The sequence below is a fragment of the Chaetura pelagica genome, unplaced genomic scaffold (assembly GCF_000747805.2).
Source record: "Chaetura pelagica isolate M959 unplaced genomic scaffold, ChaPel_1.0 scaffold750, whole genome shotgun sequence".
Lineage (NCBI taxonomy): Eukaryota > Metazoa > Chordata > Aves > Apodiformes > Apodidae > Chaetura > Chaetura pelagica.
Genome location: NW_009951947.1, coordinates 901,445 through 918,277, shown reverse-complemented (window position 1 = coordinate 918,277; position 16,833 = coordinate 901,445). Strand labels below are relative to the sequence as shown.

The 16,833-nt window shown below is 40.0% G+C and overlaps 1 protein-coding gene across 1 annotated transcript in view; it reads left to right on the top strand.

Annotated features, from left to right (window-relative positions):
• The window catches only part of SYTL5 (synaptotagmin-like 5), a 54,705-nt gene that overhangs the window by 5,254 nt on the left and 32,618 nt on the right, over window positions 1-16,833 (top strand). The window contains exon 2 of the mRNA XM_009997354.1: window positions 7,274-7,489. Coding sequence (XP_009995656.1) covers window positions 7,274-7,489 — 216 coding nt within the window. The remainder of the gene's footprint in view (window positions 1-7,273; window positions 7,490-16,833) is intronic.

Here is a 16,833-nt window from a genome sequence, read left to right as displayed (position 1 = left end):
TCAGTTAACTAAAATGGCATGTCCTTAGTCTGAAGAGATCCACAGAGGCAATTCAGGGTTTTAACTTCATTACAATAGACGAGAAATGGTTAGCATTGATACCACCATGTGGTAACTACAGGCAAGTACTTCAGAAAAAAGATTAATTAATTTTGAGTAACAGGAATGGGATTTGACTTATTTGATGAGTATACATTTGGACTTGTCTCTAAGCACAAAATGATTGCTATATAGTATGGTATGTGGTCTATGTTTTTGCAAAACTGCCTATAAATATTAGAAGCAAAGAGCCCTTGTCTTAAAGCATACTGTTCATCCATATGTGTATGGGAAGTTAAAGGGTTGCTTATCTGGCAGCTACCTTGTCTCTCAAGTGAATGTAACATATTGTTATTATTTGAACCAGAGACTGTTCCATCAGACTGAACAAACTAAACACTGTCAACATGTGCCATTACATTTGACAGCGGTCTTTCAAAAAAAAGGAGATGAGATAGAAACACTCCTGGGTCCACTCCCCCACTACCAAAAAAGCCATCAAAGCAGCACAAAAGTATTTTCCAAAATCCTACTGAAATAAGGGGAGGGAGATAATTCAGTATTTTATTTTTTTAAAAAAGTTATCTGACTCAAAGCAAGTGGGTTGCACTTACAGTATGAGGAAGTGATGGCATTCATTTAAGTGAATGGCTTGAGCAGTGAGTGCACTGCCTCCTACAGCAGTATAGCTATTCTGCTTTTCTCTAATTGGGGAATAAATATTCCCCAGGGTAAAGCATGCTATAAATCATACTATTAAGAAGAAATGGATCTGTTAAGGCTTCGTGTTGCATCTTCCTCTGCAGGATTATAAGGGTTTGGAAGAAATACTCTATCTCTGGAGGCTGCATTTGTAAGGGAATGAGCAAACGCCTTTCACTGCCTCCTGATGTTTAGAGTCAGTAGGGAAGAGTGAGGCTATTTTCTGACTTTTGAAGGCAGTGAAAGAGCAAGCAGCTTTGCCAAGAACTACATCAGCTTGCTGCTCCTTAGTTTGGGTTTTACTGAACTGGGGTCTTTGCTGCCTGAATTTTCTCTCCCTTCTTTTCAAGACATCAGGTTTTCATATTTACTGGTTAGGTGGACTTAATCTAGAGTCTGAGTAATTTCTCAGATTTGGTGTTGGCCAAGTACTTTTCTGGTTTTGTTTCCTGCTTTGATACTCTATATTTGGAAAGGGTTAGATTAAGTCATTCAGTGTTACCTAGAACACTAATTACAACAGAGCTCTTCTCCAATGCATTTAACATATTTTTGCAGACAGAAGAGGTAGAGGGATCTTAATATGAATTCACAGTTAGAGGAAGGGCTAAATATTCTGCTATTCTTGAAAGTAAGAAATTTATTTTTAGAATCACAAAATCACAGAATTTTTTGAGTTGGAAGGGACCTTAAAGACTATCAAGTTCCAACTCCCCTGCATGGGCAGGAACACCTTCCACTAGAACAGGGTGCTCAGAGCCCCATCCAACCTGCCCTTGAACACCTCCAGGAATGGAGCCCCCACAACATCTCTGGGCAGCCTGTTCCAGGTTTTCACCACCCTTACACTGAAGAATTTCCACCTGATCTCTAACCTAAATCTGTCTTCTTTCAGCTTAAAACCATTAACCCTTGTCCTCTTCACTGCAAGCCCCTGTAAAAAGACCCTCCCCAGCTTTCCTGCAGGCCCCTTCAGGTACTCAAAGGCCACTATGAGGTCCCCCCAGAGCCTTCTCTTCTTCAGACTGAACAACCCCAACTCCCTCAGCCTGTCCACATAAGAGAGGGGCTCCAGCCCTTGGATTATTTTCGTGGCCCTTCTCTGGACACGCTCCAACAGGTCCACATCTTTCTTGTGCTGGGGACACCAGAGCTGGATGCAGTGCTCCAGGTGAGGTCTCACCAGGGCAGAGTAGAGGGGCAGAATCACCTCTCTTGATCTGCTGGCCACACTTTTTTTGGTACAGCCCAGGATGGAGTTGACCCTCTGGGCTGCAGCTGCACATTGGTGGCTCTTGTCCACTATCTTTTATCAAACAGCTGTTGTAATAGATGGTTTAGAAACTTCAGTGTATGATAGGAAAAATTTTCTCCAGCTACTTACTAAGTTGACTTCTGCTGAGTTTATTTTCTCTTTTATATTACTAGGGGAGGATTGATAAAGATTACTTATTTTTTTAATATTTTAGTTTAGAAATGTCTAACTGCACAGTGCATTAGATTCCTTAAAAATTAAGGAGAGCCCAAATATTGGAATGGCAAAAGGAAATTGGGTGTTTACCATGCAGCTGCTTCCTATCTTGGGGGATGAGGAGTAGTGCTAAGTCAGTCCAGCTACACACTGCACGTGTTCTCCCTTTTCAATGTTGTGTAACTAGTGCAGGTAGGCTGTGGCTGTTTAGAGGCTGCTGTGATGATGGATGTTTCTTCAGATGACTCACCCACTTCCTCCTACTCTTCCTAGCCCTTGAGATACTTTGTTCTTTGTTTTCTTAAGATCTGAACATATTTGCTACAATCAGTCAGTAGTTAAATTCAACAAATAGGATAGGGAATCCCCAAAGAAAGTTCATATCCAGTATATCTGTCCATACATTGTTTGCTTGCTTTTTCTAATTCTTCTATTTCATCTGTTTGACTGAGTGAGTGGAGAAACTGTGAGTAGATTTATTTTGTTTCAGTTCCCTTAAAGTTGTCAAAGGCAGCTCCATATCAAAAACAAGGAAACAAACGATTTTCAGAATTCATGCTGTTGGCAAATCAACTGTCATCTGATAAAGAATTCAAAATGTTGTATCTAACAAGCAGTGGAAAATACAGTTGCAATCACCACTACTGGATAGTAGGAATAATGCATTTTTAATGTCAAAAGAATATTGGTATTTCAACATGTTGATCTCTAGACAAGCTTTGGTCTAAAAATGCACCATTTATTGATTTGGGCTGATAGTGCTTTCCTTATTTTAAAATGGAACTATTTAAAAAACAGCCTTTGTGCCCAGTGATGCTTTTAATTAAGCACAAAAGAGCCTCAAAGTTGCAGAGGGGAGGGAGAAGGCTAGAATGGAACGAGTTCAGTGAAGTGTTTGTTTGAACATTAGACACCTGCATGCAGTCTGTAGGACACACTGATGATTACCAGAAAGATGATATACAGCCTGTAGAGTTCTTAAAACACAATGGTTCACTTTTGATTTTAATTTTTTTAAGTAAAAATGAGCCATTGGAAATAACCCTGGTATAAAAAATGAGCTTTGCTTGTGCATAGTATTTTAACCCTTTTGAGATTTGAAGATTAACAATATTAATCTTCTGAGTTACCCTGACACTTGGACAAGGTTCAGGTTGTTGTTCTGCATGCAGATGTTCAAGTCCCAAAAGAAAAACTGGATCCCAACTGGCTGCTGGGGAATCTCTGCTCTGGCAGCTGGAGCACCTCCTCTTCCTCCTCCTTCACCAATGTGGTGTGTGCAGGGTTACTTCACATTTTCCTCACTCCTTCCCCCTTTCTTAAATATCTGCCACCAATATGTGCTCAGCTTTGGCCTGCAGTGGGTCTGTTTTGGAGCCAGGTGGAACCAGCATTGCCTGCAAAGGCACAGCCTCTGATTTGATCTCACAGAGGTGACCCCTGAAGACTCCCAACTGCGAAGACCTTGCCGTGTAAACCCAGTACAGATGCAGGGAGATTTTTGTGTGGGGAAGCTGAGTAAAGCTGAATCTGTTAGTGTTTGCTTGTTGTACTTAGTCATAAACTGTAGCTGTCACCTCTGTACCAGTAAGTTAGACCAACTGTTTGAGCTGCCCTATGAGAAGTGAGCAGGAAGAGTGGAGTGGCTGAGATGCTGAAGAGGCCACATGGAAGCGAAGAGCAATCCCAGGGCCCTGGTTGCACAATGTGTCCATGTCTGCTGTCAGCTCATAGTGGAAAGTAGAACAGAAACTGGTGAGTGCAGGTCAGACTGGTGATGCAGATGACAGTTGCAAACTGGGTCTGCCCGTCCTCTTCTTTTTCTTGGGTTCACATTTTCCGTACTTGAAAGTCTCCTTACAACAGTGTTTCCCATTGCAGCTCTGAGGACTGTTCGTTGGGTAGACCCAGCACAGAGGCAAGTGGATGATCTGAGCAAACTTGAGGAAGACAAAAAAACAATGAGAGGGTCAGAAGCATCAAGTATCTGCCACATTAAGAAGCCCTGGTGAAGAAGGGCACTCAGCTGTGACAGGGAGGACTTTGGGGGCAGAAGTGGGAAGTGCTTCAGTACCTCTCAATACATGAAAGCACAATCTGATCTTAAGGACTTTTCCTGAGATCAGGTGGTACTAAAAGTGGCTGCACTAAAATAAAAGAGCCATGTAGCATAGTACTTTTTCTCTGACAAATTCACACTGCTGTGAGGGCAGACATTATGCCATCAAGCATTTTGTGAATGTTGCTTGATATTTAATGAAATGTAAGTGATTGTCGCATCAGTGGTAATTAGATGTCTTCAGAAGCAGAGAAAGATGTGTTTGTTATTCAAGTGGATAGAAGTGGTATCCCTTTTAAAATAGTGTGGTCAAAAATGTTCTAGTAGCAGGGTTGATTTATTTTTTTTTTCCTTTAAGTATCTGTCCAGAAGAAGCAGACAAATTGGCTTTTACTGTCTGAAGGCAGGCTCGTTTAGGAGGTAGATTCAAGGAAGGAGTGGCAATAGTGGTGATCATCTGCCTTCCCTGTGCACAACAGCAATATTGCAGCACAGTTGGCAGTTGCTGTAGTGCAAGTCACCTATCTGCACTTGGAACTGGCTGACTGACAGAAGAATAAAATGGATGTGGACCCATAACTAAGAGTATCTCTGCAGGAGGTAAGTAGGTGTAAGGTGCAAGAACAATTAGCAGATGCAACTGCAAGAATAATTAGCAAATTACCAGGAAAGCTCATGAAGCCTGGACAGTCTTTTGAAGGGTATCACATCAGAGAAAGTCTGTTCCGATTGAATGTGGGAGAGGAAGGGTGCAAAGTAGAATGCAGAAATCACTTTTGGATAAAGGCCAGCAGAGGAGAACACTTGACAGGATTTGTAGTCACTGCCTGGAGGGATTGAACATGGCCTTTTTCAAAAGCTATCAGAGGCCGAGCATCTGCAGGCCAGGTGCAACTCTTCAGCAGTTCATGGGATCCCAGTGGGAAGCAAAATGCTAGCCAGCCTTATAGCAAGGCAATGTATCCACAAATAACCTAATTCTGTCAGAGCTTAGTCTCTGGTGGCCTGAGTAATGTTCCTGACCTCCTTCACTGGGCTGCAACCTGTAACCTTTATTTTGTTTTATTTTCCTAAAGTGCTTTTATTCCTGACACCTTTTTATTGATCTTTAAGTGAAGCTGGTAGCCAGGTTTTTTAAATCCCCCTTAATGCATCTCCATGTGATAGTGATTTCAGTGAGCTGGAGTACTTAATGATACAGGAGCTCTAGAGACTCTTGGCTGATTGTAGTGCATGAGTGTAGGGAAGAGTGAAGGGATCTGGAATGCCCAAACATATAAAACTGAAAGAACTTAGTAATTGCTCGTCTGGGGCCCTGGGAAAGAGGTTTTTCTGGAGTAGAGTGGAGTGCAGTAAGGGTTTGAAAGAATGGAGGAGCTTAAAATGGGAGGGATTGGGGTATGGGGGAGGCAGAAGAGAGCCTGGAGAGAGCAGAAGACCTGTAGATTGTTTATTGGAAAGATTGAGGTGGATGAGAGGATAAGGGGAGCCTGAGGGTTGAGTGGATGGAGCTTCAGCTAAGAAGTGTTGAGAAGGCATAACAATTTTGACCACATACAGGACTACAGTAGCAGATGAGGCCGGTGATTGTCCCCTATATTCAACAATTGTGAGACCACATCTGGAACACAGTTTCCAGTTTGGGGCTCCCCAGAACAGCAGAGGCATTGATATACTGGAGAATGTTCAATGGGGGGCTATGAAGATGATTAGAGGGCTGAAGCACATGACATATATGGAGGGGCAGAGAGAACTGACGTGATTGATGTCTTCAAGTCCTTAGTGTCATGGTATAGAAAGAATGGAGCCAGACTCCTTGCACAGCTACACAGTGAAAGAGGATGCAATGGGAACAAGTTGGATTGTGGGAGATTCTGTTGAGATATTAGGAAGGCATTTTGTGTTGTTTTAAAGAAAACAACATAAAATTAGTCAGATTCTGGAACAGGTGCCCAGAGATACTGTAGACTGTTTACTTGTAATTACTCTGTTAGCTCAAGATTCAGTAGGACACAGGCTCAATCCAGTCTGGTTGGCCTTTCTTTGGCTACGAGTTTAGAATAGGTGTATTCTCTTCCAGCCTAAATGTTTCTGTGGGTTGGGGTGGGATGAGTAGGAGTTAGGGGCTGTGGTGTGGGGGGGAAAGCTGTGGAGTTGAAGTCAGGAATCAAGGTATAAGGAGCTATTAGTGAGAGGTTTGGATTATGATAGGGTCCCTGGCTTGGGAAGGAAGGCATAGAAAAATGCCTCTCCTGTCGTACTTTTTAACTCTTTCTCTTCAAATTCCTTTTTTAGCTGTTGGAAATACAGCATCTACAAGACCCAACTCATGCACCATTGAAATTGCAGCCTTCAAAATTAAATTTTAAATGCAAATATTTTTATCCTTCAGATAAAGTGGCAGAACTGGTATTCTGCAAGTTGCATTGTTGAAACTGATATATATTCTCCTTTTAAAAAAAAAAAATAGTGGTGTCACAGCATAATGCCACTATCCATTTAGATGTTTTGGTTTGAGGGGTTTTTAGGCTTTGAATAGCTGGTGCAGAATTGCATATATGCTCCTAGCTAACTCTATGCTGACATGCTGTTAAATGCACAATAATCACAGAAAGATTTTCTTCTTCTTCTATGAATGCACAGGATATTCCCAGTTTTGAGCTGCTGTCAACCTGAGCTCAGCATGACTTCAATTATTGATGTGGAACAGGCAAAGATTGTTTACCAATTGTCCAGAACTACTCAGCTGTCTGCAGTTACTTTAACTGATCTACCACAAGATTTTCCTCTTGACTGCATGTCTGAGAGGTGGAGGATAGATTTTATTTTTAATTCTTTGTCATATGTGTAACAAAAAAATGCAGTGAATATAAAAAAATCCGTTTGTTTTGTACTTATTTGTGTCTTGTAGTTTTTAGCTCCACACCTTAATCTGTAAAAAATTTCTCACAGATTATTAAGTTGTTTCTCCAAATTAATAGATCTTCTTTTGTTACTTCTAGGAAATTGAAAAATGAGCTTCTGGAAGTGAGAAGGAAAGGTGGAAACCGTCATTGTCAACAGGACAACAGCAGGGTCTGTGTTCGCTGTCAGAAAAGCCTGGGCTTGATCTTTGACAGAGGGGACTTGTGCCAAACCTGCAAACTCCGAGTTTGCAACACGTGTCGCGATGTGGGAGCCGATGGGCAGTGGAAGTGCTCCCTGTGCGCCAAGATTGTGTAAGTTGTGCAGCTTCCATTAGCGCATTAGAGGTCACTGCTGTATGAGTAAACTTGTGCTGATGTTACTGTTCTCCATTCCCTTAGCACAAAAGCATATGCGTAGCAAGTACTCAAGGGAAGAGACTTATCTGGTGGTTTTGCTTGTCGTGCTATTTTGCAGTGTCTTTTTCCCAGTTTCACACCAGTTTCAACTAACTTGCTTTCTAAAGAAAGCTGCACGCACCACGGATCCTAAGCTGCTGGGGGAAAGTGCTCTGAACATGGCAGAGGAATCAGTTGCAAGCCAATGACAGTCTATGCACATTATGAAGACATAAGTGTAACAATCAAGTAATTCAGAATTAACAAAACAGAATTAAGAACAAGTGAGGTCTGCACGTTGTGAGTGACATGGTAGGTGGATTTGTAAAGACAGAGGTGTAAAAATTGTGAGTCCAACCACTTCAGTCCATGTTTCTGTCCTTGCATTTTTCCTGTGTTAATAGTAACTAAGTATCTCTGCCTTGAGAGGGAGGTCTGTATTTATAATACCTCTATTAGTGAGCCTTCGAAGTAAATTGTGCTATGGTGGGAGGGAAAACAAGAGGATAGATCAATTTTTTCTCACTGTTGGAATATTGAGCACAGGGAATGGAGAAAGAGGGTAGCAGATCATAATACTGAAAAGCACAGAATCAGTATTCTAACACAAGATATCAACTGAATATACAAAAAGACATGTTCAAAGGTATTTACTTCATGTATTGAATCATAGAATTACTATGGTGGGAAAAGACCTTTAGGTTCATCAATTCCAACCACAAACCTAGCACTGCAAAGTCTACCACTATACCATGTCCCGAAGCATGACTTCCACATGTCTTTTAAATACCTCCAGGGATGGTGACTCCATCACTTCCCTGGACAGCCTGTTCCAATGCTTGACAGTCCTTTCAGTGAATAAAATTTTCCTAATATCCAATCTAAACCTCCCCTAGCACAAAATGAGGCTGTTTAATCTTGTTCTATTGCTTGTTAGTTCAGAGAAGAGACCTACTCCACCTTGCTACAGCCTGAAAGGGTAAGGTAGTTGTAGAGAGTGAGAAGGTCTCCCTTCAGCCTTCTTTTCTCCAGGCTTAGCATGCCCAGTTCCCTTAGAGGCTCCTCATAAGACTTGTGCTCTAGACCCTTCATATACTTGGAAGAATAGTTCTTTTGATTGATATGGTAATGTGGGATTTTGTGACTTGACTCAGTAAAATCACCATGAAGAAAAGAAGTATATTGGGCTAAAATCTCAGTTATGCATCCTGATGTAAGAACTTGATGGTATAAGAAAATGACATGATAAAACAATCACGGTAAGGGAGAAAAGAATCAGAGCCATTTCAGAGAAGGGTTCTTGTTTTGTTTGGGTCGTTTTGTGTTGGTTTTGTTTTGTTGTTGGTTTATTGTTTTGTAATGTTTTTTAACAGATCATCAAACTCATGAGAACAGGAAGATAAGACTTTTTGTAAATCATATTGGAGAGGGAACCCAGCTTTCTAGTTATGTCAGACTTGGGCTACTTAATGAAAAATTAATAGGAATAGAACATGGAGTTTTAGGATTTGGGTCTTCTAACTTTAGAAGTTTTTACCTAGATGCCTTGACCTTCTCTTCAGCCAGTGGGGCACATTCAGAGGACAGTGTCTCCCCTCGTATGATGTAACGTGTTCAACTGCTTGATTTTGTGAAATTATTTCAAACTGGCAGGGGCTTGGCTGAGTGACTTGTAGTTTGTTTCAGACAGTTCCTGAGATGATCTCACTGCTCTGCCTGTCAGAAGTCATGGGGTGCAGATGAGATGTCAGAGTGGAAAGTGGCAAACACAAGACTACTCTTAAAAAATGACAAAAGGACCTTGTCAAGTTACCTTTAATTTCTCTAAAAATTCTGAAACAAAATACTTCCATGCTGTTTGAAAGCTGAGAGGAGATGACAGGATGATGAGTAAGAGCTGGCTCAAGAACAAATAATGTCAAAACCAATTAAATTTCCTTCTTTGATAGGGTGACAGACCTTGTGAACAGAGGAGGACGTTTGTTGATGTCTCATAGCTTGGCTTAGGTGAAACTTTTGATACTTTCCCTCATGCCATTCTAATAAGCTGATAAATAGGGGGAACTATGTCCTGGAATAAATTCTGTCAGTGTGATTGCAAATCCACCTGGAAAGTTGTAAAGCTCAGTTTTCAGAGCAGCTAAGGATATTTCGCAGTCAAAAAAACCCCAAACAAGCAAACAAACAGAAACCAAACAACAAAAAAACAAAACCAGCAGTGATACAGAGAACATTTCCTGGCTTTTTATTTTTGAGTATTTTAGTTAAGAACTTTGTTGCAGCCAATGAGTTTGCCAGTTACACATGCAGGTGACATAAAACTGAGAAGTGCTGCAGGCATGTGGAAGGACAGGATAAGGATTTATAGTGATGCTTACAATTTAGAGAAGTGGTTTGAAGGAAGAGCAAGTGATGGCTCTCTATGGGCATGTGGAAGTAATACATCTGGGCAAAAATGCAGCTGCAGAAATATAGAATGAGGATAAAAGCAGCTTACACATCTGCTCCTTAGGAAAGGATCTGAGTATTGTATGAATGAAGAGCTGAACATGACTCGACAGTATTTTCCACTGTAGAAAATTCCAGCATCACACAGGGATGTACAAGCAGAATTATGGCCTGTAAAATGCATGACACAAACCTGTTTCATTTAAAGTATTATGCCCGGTTTTTTGTAGCACACTTCATGTTCGCCAGCTGGAGAAAGTTCAGCAGAAAATAATGATCACAAGCCTTGCACACAGCCTGCCCCAAGTAATAGAAGGAGATGGAAATTTTTGGCCTAGGCAAGAGAAAACTGAAAATAACTGAATTTTAAATCAACAAAAGGCACCTGCATTGAGAAGGCATACAGGCTGTTCTATGTACTCTCTTTGGATAAGAAAAGTTATGTGATACTTAAAGGATTTAACTTAGGTTGTATGAATACTGATATAACTGGGAGAGGTTTTAGAATATTTTTTTAAAACAGGTTGGATAAACCTCTCTCAGGAATGAAGACATCAGTAAAAATGGTCCTGTTTTGGGGCTGAGAGATGGATGAGGTAATTTCTCAAAACATTTATCACCCCTGTTTCTTCTGATTGGGCTGCAATCCTGTACGCCAACCTGTGGTCCTAGCAATCATCTCAAACACAGGTTCCAGTTGAAGCCTACCCTAAGTTATTATAAACCCTGGTGTAATATGTTTGCAAAATGCTAAACTTTGCAAATACTTGACTTATGTCTGTGTTGGGCATCTTTATTAAATTGAAGTATTTCTCTGTCCTTTCTTTTTGTTCATATGCAGTGTTTTTGCAAGACTATGGTGACAGTGAATGATCTGTAAAATACATTTTACACTGCTAGAACTACACAGAGACATTATCTTCTATGTGGGTGGTATGGAGATGAAAGTTTGAGATAGCTATTTTGGTTAAATTATTGTGCACAATTTTAATTATTTCAGTTCTTCTTTCCTCTGTCTCACTTCAGTAAGAAATGCAGGGGGAAAAAATTAGCCTTTTAAAATTACATTTGAAGCAGACGTTGATTAGGTTAATGTGAATAGACTGTGTCAAGATGAAAAGGCTGATGACAAGGGAAAGAAAATTGGAATTCTGTGCTAAGAGACAGTTATGTGGTGATAGTAGCAAACAAGGCAGGAGGAGCGGAAAAAACTTCTAGCTTTGTAGGATGGATCTGCACACAGTGTGTCTGTAAAACTGGATTGTTTCACCATCTTGCAAAAGTGTTAGGAAACTAACTCCATCCTTTTCTTGTAGTAACTGTGGTAAATGAGACGAGGGTAATGTTGATACCTGTATCGACTCCCATTAGTTATACTGTTATTTTAATGAACACATATGCTGTCCTATATACTGTGAGACCCTTAAAAGGCATGGAGAAGGATTTGTGGCCTTTGTGAACTATTTCCAGTTTTGGTACTACACTGGTTCTTGGCTGTTGTGCTAAAAATCTCCTCAAGAATGTTTGCTAAGTGACCATTAAGGTGATGGTGATAGGTCTAAGCTGTAGAAGTTCTGTTACATAGTAACCAGTTATACCTGCAGAAATAAGTTCAGAAACAAGTTTTTCCAAACTGTTGGCAAGCCTACTGCATTACATCTGGTGTCAGTGAAGAAGGTCGGATAATAGGTGTTGGGTCTGTCAGTCTGATGTTGGGTGTGTCCAGTTCCTGGGCCCTGAGCATAAGGATATGGAGCTGTTGGAGAGAACCCAGAGGAGGGCCATGAAGATGATCAGAGGGCTGGAGCACCTGAAGACAGGCTGAGAGAATTGGGGTTGTTAAGCTTGGAGAAGGCTCCAGTGAGACCTCATAGCAGCCTTCTAGAACCTGAAGGGGCCCACAGGAAAGCTGGGGAGCGGCTTTTTACAAGGGCTTGTAGTGAGAGGACAAGAGGTAATAGTTTTAAACTGAAGGACGGTAGATTTAGGTTAGACATTAGGAAGAAATTCTGTCCTGTAAGGGTGGTGAGACACTACAACACGTTGCCCAGGGAAGCTGGGGCTGCCCCCTCCCTGGAAGTGTCCAAGGTCAGGTTGGATGGGGCTTTGAGCAACCTGGTCTAGTGGGAGGTGTCCCTACCCCTGCAGAGGGGCTGGACATAGAGGATCTTTCAGGTCACTTCCAGCCCAACTCATTCTGTGGTTCATTTAAGGAGAAGTTGACCAGTATTATAAAAATTACTGCATAAATCCCTTGAATTACACAAATAATCCAAAATGGTTGCTGAAACAAAGAATGTCTTGTGGCAATGAAAAAAATGTAAATAACTTCAGCTGGCTTCTACCTGTTGCTTCTTTGAACACATTACCACCTTTCCTTCCTTCTGAACACCTTGAGACATGCCTACCTACCCATAGTACAGGAGTTCAGGATACCTCTAGTACAGCAAAAGGACATTCTGTCACATAGTCTGAGATCAAATGCCCTGGTATCATCATTGCCTTAACATTTATGGTGGGTTTATGCTTACTTTGACTAACAGGTAATTTCAAGATGCTTAATATTTAAGTGTTTAAGGATATGGTAAACCACAGTGTTATTTTCTGACCATATTAAAAAAAATTCGTAGTAACATGCTGGCAGCTTTGGGGGTGAGATACCAATTTGTATAATGATACAATATAAATGTTCATCTGTTAACCAAACATATTTATTTGTTGACAAGTTAATCTAACTTCTCTACTCCAAAATAATTTTTAAAACATTTCATCTGTCATTTCTCTGAAGTCAGTTTTGCCTGAAAAACAATTTATGGTGATGGGGAAGCACATTACAACACATTAATTACATTCTAAAACACTTTCACAAACAGATTTAGTGAATTTGAGTAAAGACACTTGAATGTGAACAGTGTCAGATGTTCTTCAGTATTTTTAAGTTTAACAAACTGAGGTTTATATATAAGTTGTCTTACAATTTACAGTTACTGGAAAAGAATGTCCTTTGAATGTCTATAAAAAGAAAATTACTGTTTTTTTCCCCCTCATGGGAGTTATTACCAGCTAGAACAGAAAGTTGCAAAATAAAGCATTTGAAGGAAGTTTCGGAGTTCAGTCTTCTGCCATATTCTTAGTTCTGCAGTTACTGAGGGCAGAGAGCAAGACATTATTTATGTGATTGTGTGTTTGATGGCCACTTTGTAGTATTTATTGAGGTAAATCAAACCTGTATGTAGCAGCACACTTGTTGAACGGGGAAGCTTTTGGCTCCATTCACTGCATGCAATGAAGTAAGATCATCAGGAGCTCTCAAACCTAGTTGCTAATAGACAACCTTTCTATTAAGGACATCTTTTTCCCTGTATCTTCTTAAAATGTGCTGAGTTTGTGTTTTAAATTTGGCATTTAAATTGGTCAATAAGATGAGAGAGAGAAATATCTTCAAGCAGTCTGCTTGCAAGCTGATTTTATGTCTTGATGCTGTCTGTATTTCTTGTTACAAATGTGTCTAGATATCTTTGAAAAATGCCTGTATTTTTATTGAGTTCTTCAGCCAGACAAAGTTATTACAAGCAAGTCCAAGTTATTAGAACAGAAAAAAAGTACTAATGAGAAAATGTCCTTAATTTTTTAAATAATTAAGTTGTCTTAAAGTGTCATGAAAATTCATCATTATCTTAGTGACATTTATTCCAATTTAGACCCTGAAAATAGAGTAATTTCAAATGTCTTAGGATGCAAATGGTTTTCAGATCATTTATAATTTCTTTTTATTTTAATAACTTCCAAGCAAGTTTGCCATATTTAAGAGACTCGCAGCATATTAAAAACACTCTGGAATTAATTTATGCTATAGAAAATATTCTGTGTAATTTAAGACATACAAAGATGAGTGTATATGCTTTGGTATGCTCCTGTATAGAGTGCATTTTAGTCAGCCTTTGGCCTTGCCATTTTTTTCCAAATTGTACTTCCAAGGAAGAAGTAAAATAACTTGAGGAGAGGAACTGGAGAGGGACAAGAAGCTAGACTAATTTTCTGTCCTCTGCTGCGGATGGAAGTTAGGCTGGATGATCAAATGAATTGTTAAACTCTTTTACTAATGTGGGTTTTTTCCCAAATAAATTATTAAAAGTTACAATTTGGACTTTCCATCTTAAATGGATTTTTCATAACTGGGCATTTAACAATGAAGTGTCTTGCATAAGTTAGAGTGGAAAATAACAAGTCGAGTTTTTGGTGGGTTTAGGCCACATGCTGTATTCCAATTTTAATCTGAGCAGTATGTTAGTTAAATTAATCTGTTTAGTAGGAGATCATAGAGGGAGAAAGAAACTATAAGGTACTCCCTCTCATATGGTGAAATAAGTAGGTGGATCAGCAATTAATTTATAAGGACTTTAGCAGATGAGGTATTTGGTACTAAACCTACCTATTTAAACATGATTTTTCCTAGCCATTTTGAGTATAGGAAAGAGCAATCATGCAAAAATTAATGCTATTAAAATTTTAAACAGTGCTTTTCTTCTTTCTAAGACTATTTACTGGAACACTCGTTGCATGGCTTGGAAGGCAAGTCTTAACACTCTTTGGTAGAATAGATACATATTTTTTATTTTGTGTACTACCTGCTAACTGTGAAGTAATGAAAAGCCTGCACATACCATGATTTATAGTTAGTAAGAGCCTTGGACCCATTTAAAAGAACAAAACCAAACCTGCAAGCACTGATTAGATGTACTGTTGCATAAATGCCCTCATTTGTTTTCCCACTGAAACACTTACCTAAGTGGAAAGGACTCACTGAAGTCCTGTATCAGAAAAAGAAGAAAGATGTGCTACCAGTAGGAAGGAGAGTTCCCCTTTGTCTTAATTATAAATGCATGGAAATAACATTATTGCAAGACTGTTTAGGTCTTGCTCTTTGATTTTGATTCAAAATGTTAAATGCAATTATGAAATTCAAACCCTAATTTAGATACCTATGCCATCATTTAATCTGAATTCATTTCTATTTCTGCGTAGAATAAAAATTATTTTAATAGGTACTCCTGACATGTATGAATGACTAAGATAGCATGAACACTAGTCTTTTTGTGAAATTTAAAGTATACGTGAAAAATACATCCAATATTAGCATACTCAAAATTCTAAGCTGTAAAGCTTAATTTTTTTCCGTTTATTTCATTAGAGTGTGATACTTTCTTTAGAGATTGGGTAAGGACATTTTCACAAAAGGGCTGAAGTCAGGATCCCAAAACTGTGTAGCACTGACGATTATAAGGCTGAAGATCTGAAGGGATGGTTGAGGTCTCTAGATGCTCACAATGGCTGGCTATTGATGTCTGTTGCTTTTCCCCTTTCACCCATGGATAACAGCATTGACTAGAGAGGTGAAGTACTTGAGTAAAACAAGGCAGTACTCCCTTTATTTGCTGTGGTTTGTGCCTCAGTTGAGGGTGTCATCTATGCTTTACCTCAGACCCAGTTCTCTTGGCAAAGTCAGAGCAGAATGGGTGTAGGTCTTCTCAAAGTAGCCCTGCCAAGGCATTGGCACCTTACTTTTAAATGTGAATGTTATTATTGCTTAATAAGATCAGCCAGATGAAGAAGATGGGCAATTCAGTCTACTATCATTAGCTGAGCCAGCACACAATTCCACTCCATCAGTTCAGTTGCTGTCACACTTCCTTGGCTTGCTCAAGCCCATGGAAGGAATCGTTCTAACCTTCCTCTTCCCTTGGGGTCCAGTTTGTGTTTGCCAGAGCACACAGTGATGACCTCAAACTTCCTTGGCTAAGCAAGAGGGGACCAGCTGAGTAATTAGGGACTGTTTAATGGTGGCAGGTTATAGCCTGCAAAGGGAGATTACTAAGTAGATTGCTTATTTATTCTTTGTCAGAAGATGAATGGACCAACTGTTGTTGTCCAAACAGATTCACCTGTCTCTGCAAGGAAGATTAGTATGGGGTTCAGTAGTTATTATGATTAGTTATTAGTGTTCCTACTTCCTCCCCAGCCTGGTGCCAGCCCTTCCTCTCTTGCAGGCTGCTTCACTCCCTGAGTGTGGTGTAGTAAATGTTGGGATGACAGGGGGTGAGTGGGGACAGAGAGAGGGAGCCTGGTGGTGGCCTGAACCACAGTGGAGTGGAGGATGAGAGGAAGGCTTTCCTCCAGGGATGGATACTGAGGGAGAACCTCCTTGCTTCACCAGTGGCACCCCTGCTGATCCTTCCTTCCTCAGCCCAGCAACCCTCCATCCTCTTCCTTCTTGGCCTCCTTCCCTTGGCTGCAGCTCCTTCGTCCTCTCCAGCCACCATGAACCTCCTGATGCTGCAAAGCCAAATCTCCACATCAGATTATAAGACTTAATATATGATAAAACAAACAAACATGCCACTCTCAGTCACCATTCAACCCAAGCTGAAATCCCCTGGGCACTTGTGACACAGAAGGCATCAGAGATGTTTTCTTTCCCTCATCACTGTTCATCAATGTTCACATTATACAGGATTCTGTCACTATGAGTCTGCAACAAGATAAAGCAGTAATCTTTCTATGCTTGTGGGCACAGGTTTTGGATTTTGATTTTTTAATCAATTTTTTAAAATTATTTTTTAATGACTCGTGGGAAGGTGAATGATTCATTAATAGATTAAGAAGAACTGATGATACTAGAGTCTTTTTACAAATTGTAAGGTCCTATTCTGTAATTTTTAGTATTTTCCCACGTCAGACTCTCATTCAAACATGACTCAAAAGTGATTTAAAAGTGAAGATATTAATCAGTGCTCTAAATCTATCTGTAGTAA